The sequence below is a fragment of the Micromys minutus genome (genome assembly GCF_963924665.1).
Source record: "Micromys minutus genome assembly, chromosome: 18".
In the NCBI taxonomy this organism is placed as follows: domain Eukaryota; kingdom Metazoa; phylum Chordata; class Mammalia; order Rodentia; family Muridae; genus Micromys; species Micromys minutus.
Window position 1 is genome coordinate 29035283 of NC_137953.1, and position 13607 is coordinate 29048889.

General features: G+C 46.2%; 2 protein-coding genes across 3 annotated transcripts in view; both read left to right on the forward strand.

Moving 5' to 3' along the window:
* HOXA5 (homeobox A5) lies at positions 1-4753 on the forward strand. 2 transcript variants are annotated; one of them, XR_013975416.1, is made up of 3 exons: positions 1-2571; positions 3546-3869; positions 4680-4753. XR_013975416.1 is itself a non-coding variant. In XM_080932269.1 (2 exons), the coding sequence occupies exons 1-2, from the start codon at positions 1677-1679 to the stop codon at positions 3794-3796; spliced, it is 1146 nt and encodes a 381-aa protein (XP_080788395.1). In that variant the 5' UTR covers positions 2-1676; the 3' UTR covers positions 3797-4516. The 2 variants fall into 2 exon arrangements, 1 of the variants encoding a protein (XP_080788395.1); XM_080932269.1 differs by lacking the exon at positions 4680-4753 and having other exon boundaries at positions 2-2571; positions 3546-4516.
* Positions 4754-5470: 717 nt separating this feature from the next.
* The window catches only part of HOXA3 (homeobox A3), a 31686-nt gene continuing 23549 nt past the window's right edge, over positions 5471-13607 (forward strand). The window contains exon 1 of the mRNA XM_080932027.1: positions 5471-5551. The gene's annotated coding sequence lies outside the window, so the exon portion shown is untranslated. The remainder of the gene's footprint in view (positions 5552-13607) is intronic.

Below are 13607 nucleotides of genomic sequence, written 5' to 3' on the forward strand. Positions count from 1 at the left end.
TGGGCAGGGACCAGGCCAGCGTTGTAACCTTTATTGGCTTTGCCTCCTGGTGCCCTTGCCTGCTCCCCAAGTTTTCTCCCAGCCTGCTTCTTCCGCGGTTTAGGGAAAATCGTCCAAAGCTTTGCAAGCGGCTACGCATTTACCTATTACAGAAAACAAACAAAACCCTACACACCCAATGTCAGCTGTGGGACAGACGCACTGTACACACACACTCACACTTGTTTTCTCCCCAAGGCTGCCCAAGCCAGATTGGGAGTCCCGGGGTGCACCCAGAATTGGCCATGCTGCTGTGTTAGCGCCTCTGCGCTCTGTGAGCTACAGACGCGGGGTTGTAGGGGGAAGAAGGAGGCCCAGGCAGTGCCCCGTTTGGTGTCTGGGCTCTTCCGCCTTGGTCCCTCGCCATCAAATCCTAAAGGGCATCACCAAATCGACTCTGGCTACTGAAAAGAAAGGGTCTACGAGCTGGGCCCCAGCCCTGTCCCGGCCTCTCAGGATGCCCCTAAACAAGAAGCCAGAGGAACAAAGAGGACCTCCCCCCTTCCCCGACAGAACCAAATCTCTCATAATCGTCAGAGGGAGAGTAGCAGCCTCCGCCGAGGCAAGCCAACCTGGGTGCGAGAGGATCATTACAACCTCGGGAGCAACTAGGTTCCCGCAGGCTCCCGGCTCCACTCTCCGCCTCCTGCAGCTCGAACGCCGCCACCTAGCAGCTTTCAGGACCCAAAGAGGGAGCCCAGGACCACGAGAGCCGCAAGAGTCCTGGCTTCCAAACATGCCAGGAACGCCTGAGGTGCCAGGCCTCCAGTAGGGAGAGTCTGCTCTCCTCTCAGCTCCATTTGTGATTTCCTTTCGTCTATCGGAACCCAGGAAAACAACGACGGTGATACTAGGCACAGCCACAAAATGGTCCCATTAGTTCCCGCAATTTATTCCCAGTGGTCTAAGCGAGATCCCAATAGCTCTACCCACGGATCTCAGCTTCCAAGCAGTCTCGGAGGCCGTTGGGTATCAGGGCCCATTTTCTGGGTTCACCAAGAACCCTGCTACCTGGGGCCGGGCTGGCCAGAGGAATCGGACCAGGCATGAAGATCTTCCAGTCTGGATAAGTAAGCAAATGAGATAGCAAACTAATGACACGAAAAACATATTTACACGGAAGAAAAAAATTATTCGGGTTATACGAGTGTATGGAATTTGACCTCGCCTCGGAGAAACACTACACAAAAGCTGTCTTTAATAGACGCCTGTGGTTTGAGAGCGGCAGGGACACTGTCCTTCAAGCGCTCACAAAAAAAAAAACAGAGCTGTAATTGTGGCTACTGCTGTGGACTGGATTTATTTCTTCAATTGGCTAAATCGTCTTCCCTTCCTCGAAGGTGATATTTGAGTTTTCAAAATTCACAGCTGCCGGCCAAGTGGGCAAAGCGACCCCAACCTCTACACAAAAATAAGAGGGGATACAAAGCCGGGAAAAATAAAGTTGTTGTAAATAATTCTAAGTCACCACCTCCCCCTAATCCTCTGTATCCTCGCCGGGCGTGCGATCGGCAGCTGACGGCCTCACAATTGGTACATCCTAATGGAACTGCGAGGGAAATGCAATAATTTTGCCATAATGGGCTGTAACCTCAATTCGACCCCGGCCCTTGCAGCCCGAGGTCGGAAGCGAAGCGATGCGCCCAGTCTCCAGCGGGTGGCGCTCGAGTCCGACTGAACGGCAGCAGCGAGTGGCGGGCGCGCGCCCAGGGCGCGCGCGCCACCCCTCTCGCCTCCACCCAACTCCCCCATTAGTGCACGAGTTTACCTCTAGAGGTCATCAGGCAGGATTTACGACTGGACAACAAAAGCACGTGATTCGAAGTCGTACCCCATATTTGGGTGCCTACGTAGGAGGGAACCGAGTACATGTCCCAGTCATTTCCATAATTCATCATAAATTGTGCAAGGGTGCTATAGACGCACAAACGACCGCGAGCCACAAATCAAGCACACATATCAAAAAACAAATGAGCTCTTATTTTGTAAACTCATTTTGCGGTCGCTATCCAAATGGCCCGGACTACCAGTTGCATAATTATGGAGATCATAGTTCCGTGAGCGAACAATTCAGGGACTCGGCGAGCATGCACTCCGGCAGGTACGGCTACGGCTACAATGGCATGGATCTCAGCGTCGGCCGTTCGGGTTCCGGCCACTTTGGCTCCGGCGAGCGCGCCCGCAGCTACGCGGCCGGGGCCAGTGCGGCGCCCGCCGAGCCCAGGTACAGCCAGCCGGCCACGTCCACGCACTCGCCACCGCCCGACCCGCTGCCCTGCTCGGCGGTGGCCCCCTCGCCCGGCAGCGACAGCCACCACGGCGGGAAAAACTCCCTGGGCAACTCCAGCGGCGCCTCCGCCAACGCCGGCAGCACCCACATCAGCAGCAGAGAGGGGGTTGGCACGGCGTCCGCAGCCGAGGAGGACGCCCCTGCCAGCAGCGAGCAGGCGGGCGCCCAGAGCGAGCCGAGCCCGGCGCCGCCCGCTCAACCCCAGATCTACCCTTGGATGCGCAAGCTGCACATTAGTCACGGTAAAGCCAGCCGTTTTCTGATCCACGCGTCCGTGGGGGCGCGGGTCTTGGTCACCCTCTGTTCTCTGCAGCCTCTCTCCGGGTCTCTCTCTCTCCTTGTCTCGCCTCTCTCCAGCCCGCAGAGCCTCTCCCTGCGGCTCTTCTTTCCCTGCCCTTTCCTCTTTACTTCCTCCCCATTACTGCAGCATCCCGCATTCACAGATACTGGGGAGAGGGGAGGGAGGAAAACGGGGTGGCCGAGCAAGTTTAGATGTTGAAAGAGGAAGAAAATCCATCTGAAATCCCAGTGCCTCGGAACACGCTTCAGGGTCAGGCCAGCGGAGTAGGGCACGCAGCGGTGGGGATGGCAGAAGGGGCCGTGAATCGGGCTTGTCAGGACAGATAATTTATGGGAAGGGCTACGCTGGGGAAACAGCGTTACTAATTAGAGCCCCCTAAAAGGGGCTTGGGGGGGATAAGCCAGGCGAGGGCAGGCGGGATTCTGAAGTTTGGGGGCAAGAGGAAGAGCAAAGGAAAGGGAAGAGAGAGAGAAAAAAAAAATTGGGCGCCCCAAGCATACGTTGGAACAGGAGGCGGCTAGCTCGGCTGGAACTTTAACTGAGGGTGACCTAGAGGCCACTTGGGAACTGAAGGAAAAAGCAGTGCTTCGGTGTGTTTCTGAGTGGTGGGCAGACTGTGAGGGCAGTACCCCTGCTTAGGGCAACTCATCCAGAGCCAAAGAGCAGAACAGGGGGCTAGGGAAAGTCAAGCTGCCTTTAAACAGAGTTCCTGCCTCAGGTGGGCCGGTTGTTTCCCAGAGTCCAAATCATGGTTGTTTTTCTCGCCAGAAAGGAAGGAGGGGAAGGAAATTGAGGAAGGGTGGGTGAGGAGGGAGAACTTGTTGAGCCTTTCTCTCCAGCTCAGGCACCCCTGGCTGACTGGTGGAACCAGGTGCTGAGGAGTTGGGAGTTAAACCGCTGACTTTTCTGTTGCAGACAACATAGGTGGCCCAGAAGGCAAAAGGGCCCGGACGGCCTACACGCGCTACCAGACCCTGGAACTGGAGAAAGAATTCCACTTCAACCGCTACCTGACCCGCCGAAGAAGGATCGAAATAGCACATGCCCTCTGCCTGTCCGAGAGACAAATTAAAATCTGGTTCCAAAACAGGAGGATGAAGTGGAAGAAAGATAATAAGCTGAAAAGTATGAGCATGGCCGCGGCTGGGGGGGCCTTCCGCCCCTGAGCATCCGAGCGAGCGAGCGGCCAAAGTACTGAGCGGAGGTAGCCAAGCAGCTCTCCGTAGTGTCAGTACTAAGGTGACTTTCTGAAACTCCCCCCCCCTGTGTTCCTTCTGTGAAGAAGCCCTGTTCTCGTTGCCCTGATTCATCTTTTAATCATGAGCCTGTTTATTGCCATTTTAGCTCCTGTATAAGTAGATCTGCTTCTGTTCATCTCTTTGTCCTGAATGGCTTTGTCTTGAAAAAAAAAATAGATGTTTTAACTTATTTATATGAAGCAAGCTGTGTTACTTGAAGTAACTAAAAGAGTAAAAGAAAAAAGAAAAAAAAAAAACCCTACACACACATAAAAAAGCTCCTCCCCCACCTTCGACCTCGTTTAGTGCCAATGTTGTGTGTTGCACTTAAGTTCTTTCCTGTGCATGTTTGTGGAAGTGTTCCTGTCTCTATAGCTCCAAGCTGTTAAAGATATTTTTATTCAAACTACCTATATTCCTTGTGTAATTGATGCTGTCGTAGAGGTGACTTGATAAGACACAACTTAACTTGTTCAATGTGTAGTGGCTAGTGGCTCTGTGACAAAACTGTGACTACAAGCGGTGTGTCCCTGCGTGCCTTTGTAGGACCCTTTGCACGAACTCTGGAAGTGGCTCTTATAAGCGCAGCTTCAGTGATGTATGTTTTTGTGAAAAAGTTACAAATATTGTCCAAGTCTGGCTGTTTAAGCAAACTGTGATCAGTTTTTTTTTTTTTTTTTTTTGTATTTGTTTTTAAGGAAAAAAAAAACACTGACTGGAAACAAACAAAAATAAACTTTCTATTGTAAGTTCTCTTGGTCTGATTCATGTTACATAGCAAACCGCTCTTTCTGTTTCTCTGCCTGTCTAGTAAGCTGCTGAGTCGGAGGCTACCTGGGCAGCCTGCCTACTCACTGTGGCTTCCCACCAACATCTTGACTCACAGCCTTCCTAACTCTGAACCATCAGAAAACTCAGGTCAGAAGAAGGTGGGAAAAGCTGTAGGAGGTTTCAATGCCTGAGTCCATCTTTGAACAAACCAAGTTAACTTTGTAGCAAAGGGGAGAGGAAGGGAAGGAGAGAAAAGCCAGGGCTTTGTTAGCCACGCTTGGCCCACATAGATCATTCCTATAGCTACTCTAGGCCTTGCTGAAGGCCTCTCTGCCAGGCTGTAGACCCCAAACCCTCTGCCCACTAACCAACCCCAGCACTTCGGCCCCCCTACTCTTACTGAACCAGTTGGCTTCTTTTGCTACGATTAATTTGCTACAAACAGAAAGTACTTACCCCATCCTAGCTCCACTGGGAAACTCCTCAGAGCAGCTAAAGCCCAACTAGAGATTTGCCCATTTACTGGCTGCTTACACGGATGCCGTCTTTCCTTTTAAAAGTTATAAAACAGTAAACTTTATAAGCCCCAGTTCCGGCTATATGACATTTGGGTGCCAAATGAATAGGGTTTTGTCTATGAATTAGATCGTAAAATCATCCATAGCGCAGACAGATCGGCTCACTGGCTATAAAACGTCACGTGGGGCCATTAAAGTAAGTTTTATGGTTTTGGGGAGTTGACATCCAACATTATATACCACATAACATATAATCTCACTAACGCTGGACTCCATTTGACTCTTTTGCAGGCTACGTGTGCTGCCTGGTCATTCACAGTGTCAATTTTAGGTCCAGAAGTGTCCAAACCACAAGTTCTCAAAACTCTGAAAAAATGGCTCCCTCCATGTTAAGGTAAGCTTGCCTCTTGAGTTTATTTGCACTCTAAAAAAGTTTCTTGTCCGCTCTTTCTCTCTGGCTCAGTAACTGTGGAGCTGTCTGGGAATTCAAAATGGGAGAACAAACTTTTTCCTCTGCCTGCCTAAATTAGTAAAGCCAGAGTCAGCTTTGCGGAGGCAGCCCAGTGAAGGAAGCCTGTGGCCGAGCCGCATCCCCAGGCCTAACTTTAATTGCTGCACAATCGTTGATGTTAATGACTTCCGCTGCTCCCGCTGGCGTGCAAAAAGATGATTTTGTGTGTGCGAAAATGGGTTTGTCTGTGAAAACTTGGCAGCCCCCCCCCCTTGCTGAGGTTGGTCAGGCCCAGGCTCTTTGGGGGTTCGCAGAGCTCTGAGAGTTGAAGGGGTGTGCGAGCCACTGGACTAGAGGGGTGAACTGAACTGGAGAGTTTGAAAGAAAGGCCTGGGAAGGGCCGAGGCCGACACTGGCGGGATTCCTTATGGGGCTGTGGCAATATGTCTTCGCGGAGCCAGGGTCATTTGGCAGGGCTGAATTGAGGCAGCGGCCTTTGGGCCTGAGTTTCAGACCAACTGGAGACAGTGGAAGCTGTGGGGCTTTGGCTGTGTGGCAGGGAGCAGGCTGCACCCACAGAATGTGGGGGACAGTGGGTCCCCACCTAGGAGGTGCTCTGCTCCCCCCCCCCCCAGCCAGGCCCAACCCTGCTTGCCTGTTAGTTCTTTTCATTTGACTGGTAGTGTTCTCACCAGCCTGTGAGTCTGAAGCAATAAACTTTATGGCCGGATTTAACTTTAGTCTTTGAATCCTCAGGCTAATTGAAAGGGGTTAAAGCGCTTGCTTTCTTTTCTTCCTGTCTTCTGCCTCCCTTTTTTCCTTTCCCTTCCCGTCTTTGTAGGAATAAGACTTGTATGCACAGGGCTCTCTCAAGGCAACTTAACGGCTTCCCTAGATAACACTAAAGACAGAGAAATGTAGCCCTCTCCAAGATGCAAACAAATTCTCTCTTCTAAAACTGTGCCTAAAGTTTTAAGGGAAATTGAGGTGTCTTCGAACGCCCAACTTAAAAGTCTCCAGAGCCATTAGGTTGTTTTTCTTGGCACATCATAAAGGGCACTTTAGGAAGAAATGGCTCCTTTGTCAGTAGGAGATTTCCTCTTCTCTTTTGTTATTTGTTCTTTCTGTTTGATCCCAGGAAATTTACATAATCTATGTTTTCCAAAACATTCTCCCAAATTGCACCAATGAGTGAAGTTAGGTAAAATATAAATTTCCTGGGTACAATTCCATCCGGGCCCCAGCCTCGAATGTCCTTTGATGGCAAACCAAGCCTAAGTGGCAACTTTCTGGCCTGTCCTGGTGTCTTCTCAGAGACCTAATAACCCCCCCAATTCTGTCTGAGGAGCTAAAGCAAAACTTCCAACTGTGTTCAGATTAGAAATGAAGCTTAAAATAAAATAAAATAAAAGGTTCTTCTTCTCTGGAGCTAGGTAGTTTTCTTTAAGTACTAGTTGGTAACGGTTTATACCAAGTGCCTAAAGAGAAATGGTTTCAAGTGTTGATTTGAAACACTAAGAATTATTATTATGAAGAAGTCTCTTTCATTCAAGATAAATCTATACAAGCCCCAGATTCTGAGATCCAAAGAAAACCAAACCTAGAACTTAAAAAAAAATCAAAACTCTCCCACAAACCCCATTTTCCCTGACTACTAGCAAGCTGAAGAATTCAGGAAGTTATTTTGTGTGAATGTTGGAACTTCAGTACCCAGGAAGATGTGCCCACCTTCTTAGAAGGAACTAGAATAAGAAATTAACAGGGAAATGGGTTCTTCTTATCTGCTGTGACTGAGAACGCTGGATTCTTTGTTTTGCTGCTCTGAGTTTGGGTTATTAGACAATGTTGGTTTGTGGTTCTGTTTTGGTTATATGTCTGGTGATTTTGCTTGTATAGTTTTGAATGGTTAAAACAAGGAGCAAAAGAAAAAAAAAAAAACCAAACAAACTTAAAAAAAAAAAAAGCCCAAAAGTCATAGAAATGCTGGTAGGTTTACGGGTATACCAAGGAAAAAGAAAGTATCTACAGCATCCTGTGGCCACACCCTGGGATGTGGGGATGGGTAAAATGGGCTGTTATAATATCCAAACAAATACATTCCTAGGGTTCTTTCCCACAAAAATTTTTAGAAGGCTATGCATATTGTCAGCTTGCTTACTTCTGTCTGTTTTAATCTTCACAAGGATTAAGTAGAATTTAAGAGGGCAGGTCAACCCACGTGGAGTTAAGTGACTTTTAAGAAATACAGTATCCAATCCAATCTGTGTGACTATTATTGGAAGAAATTTTTTTCTTTCTTACTATTTTCATGGGAAGCATACTTAAGAAGGTGGTTGTGTATCTGCTCATTTTGTAGATGAGTTATGTCTTCTTATGAATTCTTCTGAGTCTTTTTTTCTTAAACGAGGACTTAGAGGGGGGAAAAAATCTCCTCGCTTTTATGAAGACATCCAGCTTCAGCTGGTGGCAGAAATCTGTGTGCTCTCTTGTAAAGGGAGAAGGTGGCGGAAGTGTGCAGGGCCTTGTTTGTTTCTACAAACAAGAATATATTTCCTCAACTATGAGTATCAGAGGAAGCTTCTGGTCACACTTAGGGGTTTGTTGGGGTTTCCCTGGTCTAATTTCACAACATTATGCCAAGATCCCTTTTCTCCTGTGATTTCCCACTTTGCCCTGCTTTATTTGGGTCTGAAAGGAAGACAGAGACAGACAGACACACACACACACACTCACACACACACACACACACACACACACACACACACACACACACACAGAGAGAGAGAGAGAGAGAGAGAGAGAGAGAGAGAGAGAGAGAGAAAGGAAAAAAGAGAGGGAAGGGAAAGAAGGATGGAGGGAAAGAGGGGAGGGAGGGAAGGAGAGAGAGAGAAAAGAGGTAAAAGGGGTAAGAGAGAGAAGGATGGAGGGAAAGAGGGCAGCTGTGTTCATTTGCTGAGATTTGGATAATGTTACATCCATCCAAACAACTACAGTACAGGAGACTGGATGTTACAGATAGATGAAGACAACTCTTTCAGCTGCAAGATACCCTTAGCATCTCCCCTTCTCTGCCTGGGGTCTACCTATGGCTTGCTCACCATAAAGAAAGCAGAGTATCTTAGTCTACAGCCCTTGGCTTATAAGGGGGGAAATTCTCTTCTAGCCAATGACACAAATGTAAACAGGATGCCAAGGCAAGAGTGCAGGGTGCAGCCTAGGCTGAACCAAATAGGGAGGGAAGCCATAATCCGAACTGGAAGGGAAGCCCAGATTTGTTTTGTTCAGTCTTTTCTGAGAAGAATTTTGTCTTGATCAGATCTTTCTCTCTCTCACAAACTGGACTTTTTAATAATAATAATATTTGTTATGAAGGTTACTGGGCAATTATTGCAATTTTGTAAAGCAGCCTTTGCTGGAGGTGAAGTCTGTCATCGCCTAACAAATGGTGTCCATGCAGTTCACTGCCGGGTTAAGTAAATGCAGAGAAGATAAATCTGCACACCCTAGGAGTCGCCAGCAGAGCACGCTTTAGTACAAGTTCACAGTCAAGCGGTCTGCCTGGGCCAAGTCTCCCAACAATTAAGGCTGCAGCTTTATTTTTAAATAAAACAAAATTCAGCCCATCAGTTCTGCCAGATTTCCCTCCTCCCTCTCTTTTCCTTACACCTTTGTTTTCAAAAGATTCTCCAGTTCCCCCCTTAAATTGTCCTTGTTTGTGGAATCGCCAGTGATTTCGAATTAATCTAGCTCCTAAATTTTGACTTAAAAACAGAAGCAGGAGGCTGGTTTGACAGGAAACATGGTCACAAATACACAAAAATACACACTCTATCCTCTAATTCCAACAGGCGGCGGTGGGAGGAGGACTGCCTAAGATCCAGGATGCCCCTTCCCCCTAAAGAAGAGGCTCAGGGCTGTGTATCTTTGTGGTTAGTGTGTTACAACTGCAGGTCAAAAAGTTGAGGGTCAAAAGTTTACATTGTGCAGCACTCTAAGTCATCTGCCCAGACAGAGTTTGATGTCAATGTTAGAGCTGAGATCTTGACTATCACCACAAAAGATAAAATGGCTCGGAGTGACGCGTGTATCATGGTGTGGACTCCAGGTGAACCCTAGTGGTTGAATGACCTCAATTACAGAGGAAAGGGTAGAAATTCCTCTTTTCAGGAGTAATACATGCTGTATTTCATATTGAATTATTTCTTCCATTCTGAGGAAATAGCACCAGGTAAATAGGCATAGATTATCAAAACACCAAAACCTTAAATGCTGGAGAACCGAGAATGGTTTGTGGGTTTGTCACAAAAAATAGATATGCTTGGAATTCATCAGAGGGCCATTAAAAACCAAGTAGTGAGTTTCTAATGTTTCATTATGCCCCCTTTATATGAGAAAAAAAGAGAGTGAGTTTGATTGGTCAGGGTGTTTTGGTTTTATGTTGCAATACTTAGGCTAGTCCCTAAAGCGTGGGAGAAAGGGGCAGATATCTTGCAAAGTGTATTCTTGGCAATTTCAAGCATAGACTGTGATCTTCTCCCCAACTGCAGCTCACCAAATGCCAAGATTGTCAGAGTAGAGAAGTGGAAGCTCTAAGGGTAGGGAAATGAGTCCTAAAACCCCCACCCCCAGTAAGCAAGTGCTCATTGGTGCCCTTAAGTTCTCACTGTTGCGGTTTTTCTGTTACGGTTAGTATTAAAGCACCGAGGGGTTTAAGAGGACGGCTACAGTCTACAACTGAGTAGTAACAGTACAGACTGGGGCATGCTCTGCCTTGTTGTAAAACCACCCTGCTTCTGTTCTCCAGAAAACACTGCTAAAGAATAAGTGTAGAGCAGGGGGGGGGGGTGGGGATGGAGAACAAACTGAGGATGGGAAGGTGAGCTAAGGGGGGGCTGGAGAGAAGGAGCACAGTGTTCAAGAAGCAGACAGGGAACCATGCCTCATTTGTCTGCTGCAAATGAAGTGTTAACCAATGTTTTATTTTTCATACATCTAGATTAGCTTTAAGTGTCTGGGTTGTACTCTATTTCCTAGGGAACACATTTTCCTTTCCTATATATCGACCTTCAAATGATGGAGGTAGGAAAACAATGATGACAAAGATAAAAAATTTTTTTCTCCTTAATTTTGGGACTAACTTAAGGGCTCAGAATTTCAATACTTTGCAGGGATGTTTAAGGCAACCCTACACATTCAGGCTGATTAGATTTAATGGTGCTAAGTATATAATCAGTGGTAAAGTAACTATTTCCCAAATGCTGCCTTCATGGAAGCAAGTAACCAGAGTGCTTACTACATCTAACCGGCTCCTGTGCAGTGTGTAAGGTTTTACTCTGGCCAGGAACTTGGAGCCAAATGGGTTTTTCCAGATGAAATGAAAGGAAGCAACCGTGGTCACTGCTGTTACAGTAGTGAGCACATCACATCTGGTCTCTGGAAAGGGAAAGAACGAAACCCAGCCCTCACTTGGTCACCCAGAACTGATGTCTCGTCCATGGAATTTTTTATTGTACATTTGGTCAAAGCCATGTGACATATTTCAGAAACATTTTAGCATCAATGCTCAAATACCCTTTTAGCTAGTCTAGTGACAAAAGATACCTGTAGAAGTCACTGTTTTGGGAGTGCTTACCTCTTTAGAGGACTTTGATCATTAGAATATATATATATAATCCTGGGTAAAACTCATGCATAATCCTAAAATGAATATTAGTCCTTATGTCTGGTCTGCATCTTTAGTTTAAATCATCACCAGGAAATTATACCCAAAACAAACTAATTGGTAAAAATGGCTGGTCAATTGTTGGTTTTCCATAACCTAGTGTAAGTGGGAGGAAGCTCTCAGATGCCACTCCCAGGCAGTTTAAAAATCCTGCCATTCCCCTATTTACTCTAGAGAAGTGTTGGAGATAGAGGACAGCCTGGAGGCCCTCGAGCTAAAGAACAAAGGACAAATACAGTCAATACATCCCATAATGCTTACATTTCCTTTGCCTTTTCCCCTTGGTTTTTCCTGGGAAGGACTGACCTGGGCAAAGCACCCAGCTCTCTAAAAGACACTGTATAGACCTTTTAGAAGAGCAAAGTCCAAGGCCGAGGTGAACTTCAGGTCAGCGCGTCTAACAAATATGAAAATGTCGGCTGGTGAAGGCGCGCCTGTGACTTAACAAAGACTGTCAATGTGTAAGATTAATAAGAAACAAAATGCACACGGTGTCACTGTTCGGTCACTTTGAAACTTGGGACAGGGTTGCATTCAAATGGGAAGGCTGTTCCAAATATATTCAAAATGATTCAAATCAGATTCAAACCAGGCTGCAAGCACTTCAGTCCTCATCCTCCCTCTCCCTCAGACTCCCTTCGACTCCATCTGAGATGCAAGGACATTATGAAAAGTTCTTTTTTCGCTTAATAGGGTTTTAAGATAGCGATTTGGGGAATATGTGTTATCCCTGCACATGGAAAGGAACAATTGTGCTTACCAGTTTCCCAAGGAAAAGACAGTGCTTCAAACCCGCTTGGGACTAGAGCCAGTTGGTGATCGAAGATTAGCTTGCTCCCTTTCTGCTTCATTTCAGGGCATCCCATCTTTCCCTCGGGCAAGATGCTGCTGTGGTAAACTTTGGTTTGTTTTTCTAATTGAGTTAGTTTCTTTCTACCTCTCCTTTGGTGTCTTGGATCTTATGTAAAGGCGGGAGATGTTTCTCCGGTTTTGCTGTTTTTTTCAAACTAGTATTTGATTCACTGGGGTTTTGCTATGGCTTGCTTGCAAAGGGAGGCTGTGGAAGGTTCAGAAAAGGTACTGAGATTGTTTATTACAGCCATAAATCTTGCAGTAAAATGTCAAAATGTCGGTGTGTGAGATAACACTTGGTGGTCCTGGCTCCGTTTGTGTTTATGATAGAAGCTCAAAGACGAGTTACAGAGGCCTGGAGGGACCCTGTGTAAGGCTGGTTTCCTTAAGTAATAGAACCTCGGGAAACAGACAGAGTTAAGTCATCTAGCTTAACCATATACAAAACAGTGCCAGTGTCTCCTTAATACTTAAATGCAGAAACTCTGTAGACCATTTTGAGGCTAAACAACATGGATTCTGTGTTTCAGAGTCTGTAAATAATATTAAACAGACATGATCAGGGTTCCTGTGCTCAAGGTTGGTGACACCAGGGACAGACAAGATCTCCTCATGCTTTTCATCCATCCCACTTGAAACATAGGCAGATACGCAATACACATAAACTTGTGTATATGGTATATATGTGTGCTACTTATTAGAAATGTCTAATTTATCTACCTATTTTCTTGCTACAAAGAGATACCAGTTTAGAGTAGCTGCACCACAGGCTACATTTCCTTTCCCTGCTCTAGAGAGAATATCTAAAGATTAGAATCTTTGTTGATATCCATCTATGGCTCAGATTTCATTAAAAAAATTTGTGGTGCTTCATGTCAGTGCACAGTGCTCTTTGCTCTTCACAAACACATGCACCCAGTGTGGAACACCTATTTACACTACCAGGGTGGTTTCAATAAGAAACTGACATGGTCCTTTTTTTAAACTTCTTTGCCTAAATTAAAGACTGGTCTCAATAATAGTCTATGTGTGTCTAAGCATTAAATGACTATCGAATGGATATAGCCTAGTATTTAGTAGCCCAAGTGAGTAACAGATCTGAAGTCAGAACGGATATTCTTTTTGAAGTGTATTTAGGCTTGTGTTATAACTTTCCTTGTCTGCCTTTGAGTCTCAGTTGTGAGAAGGCTACTGTTCTATTCTGCTCTCTGAAAAATCAAGTAAGAGCATCCACTGGAATTGCTCTGTATGCCAACATGAGAGTTATTTTTAGAACGGTGCCGGGCTAGTTTGCATTGCTTCACTATCATGGGAAGGATCTGGGCGTGTCCGCTATTCAGAAGAAAGAGAACGAATACAGTACGAGTGAGACATCAGTATTTACTTCAAAGATCAACATTAGGTGGAATTAATAAGTAATTTATT

Bases quoted from the DNA above. Each gene is read 5' to 3' on its own strand.
- HOXA5 (XM_080932269.1), top strand. From the start codon at position 1,677: ATGCGCCCAGTCTCCAGCGGGTGGCGCTCGAGTCCGACTGAACGGCAG. The intron at 2,572-3,545 runs GTAAAGCCAGCC...TTTCTGTTGCAG, and splicing joins CAAGCTGCACATTAGTCACG to ACAACATAGGTGGCCCAGAA.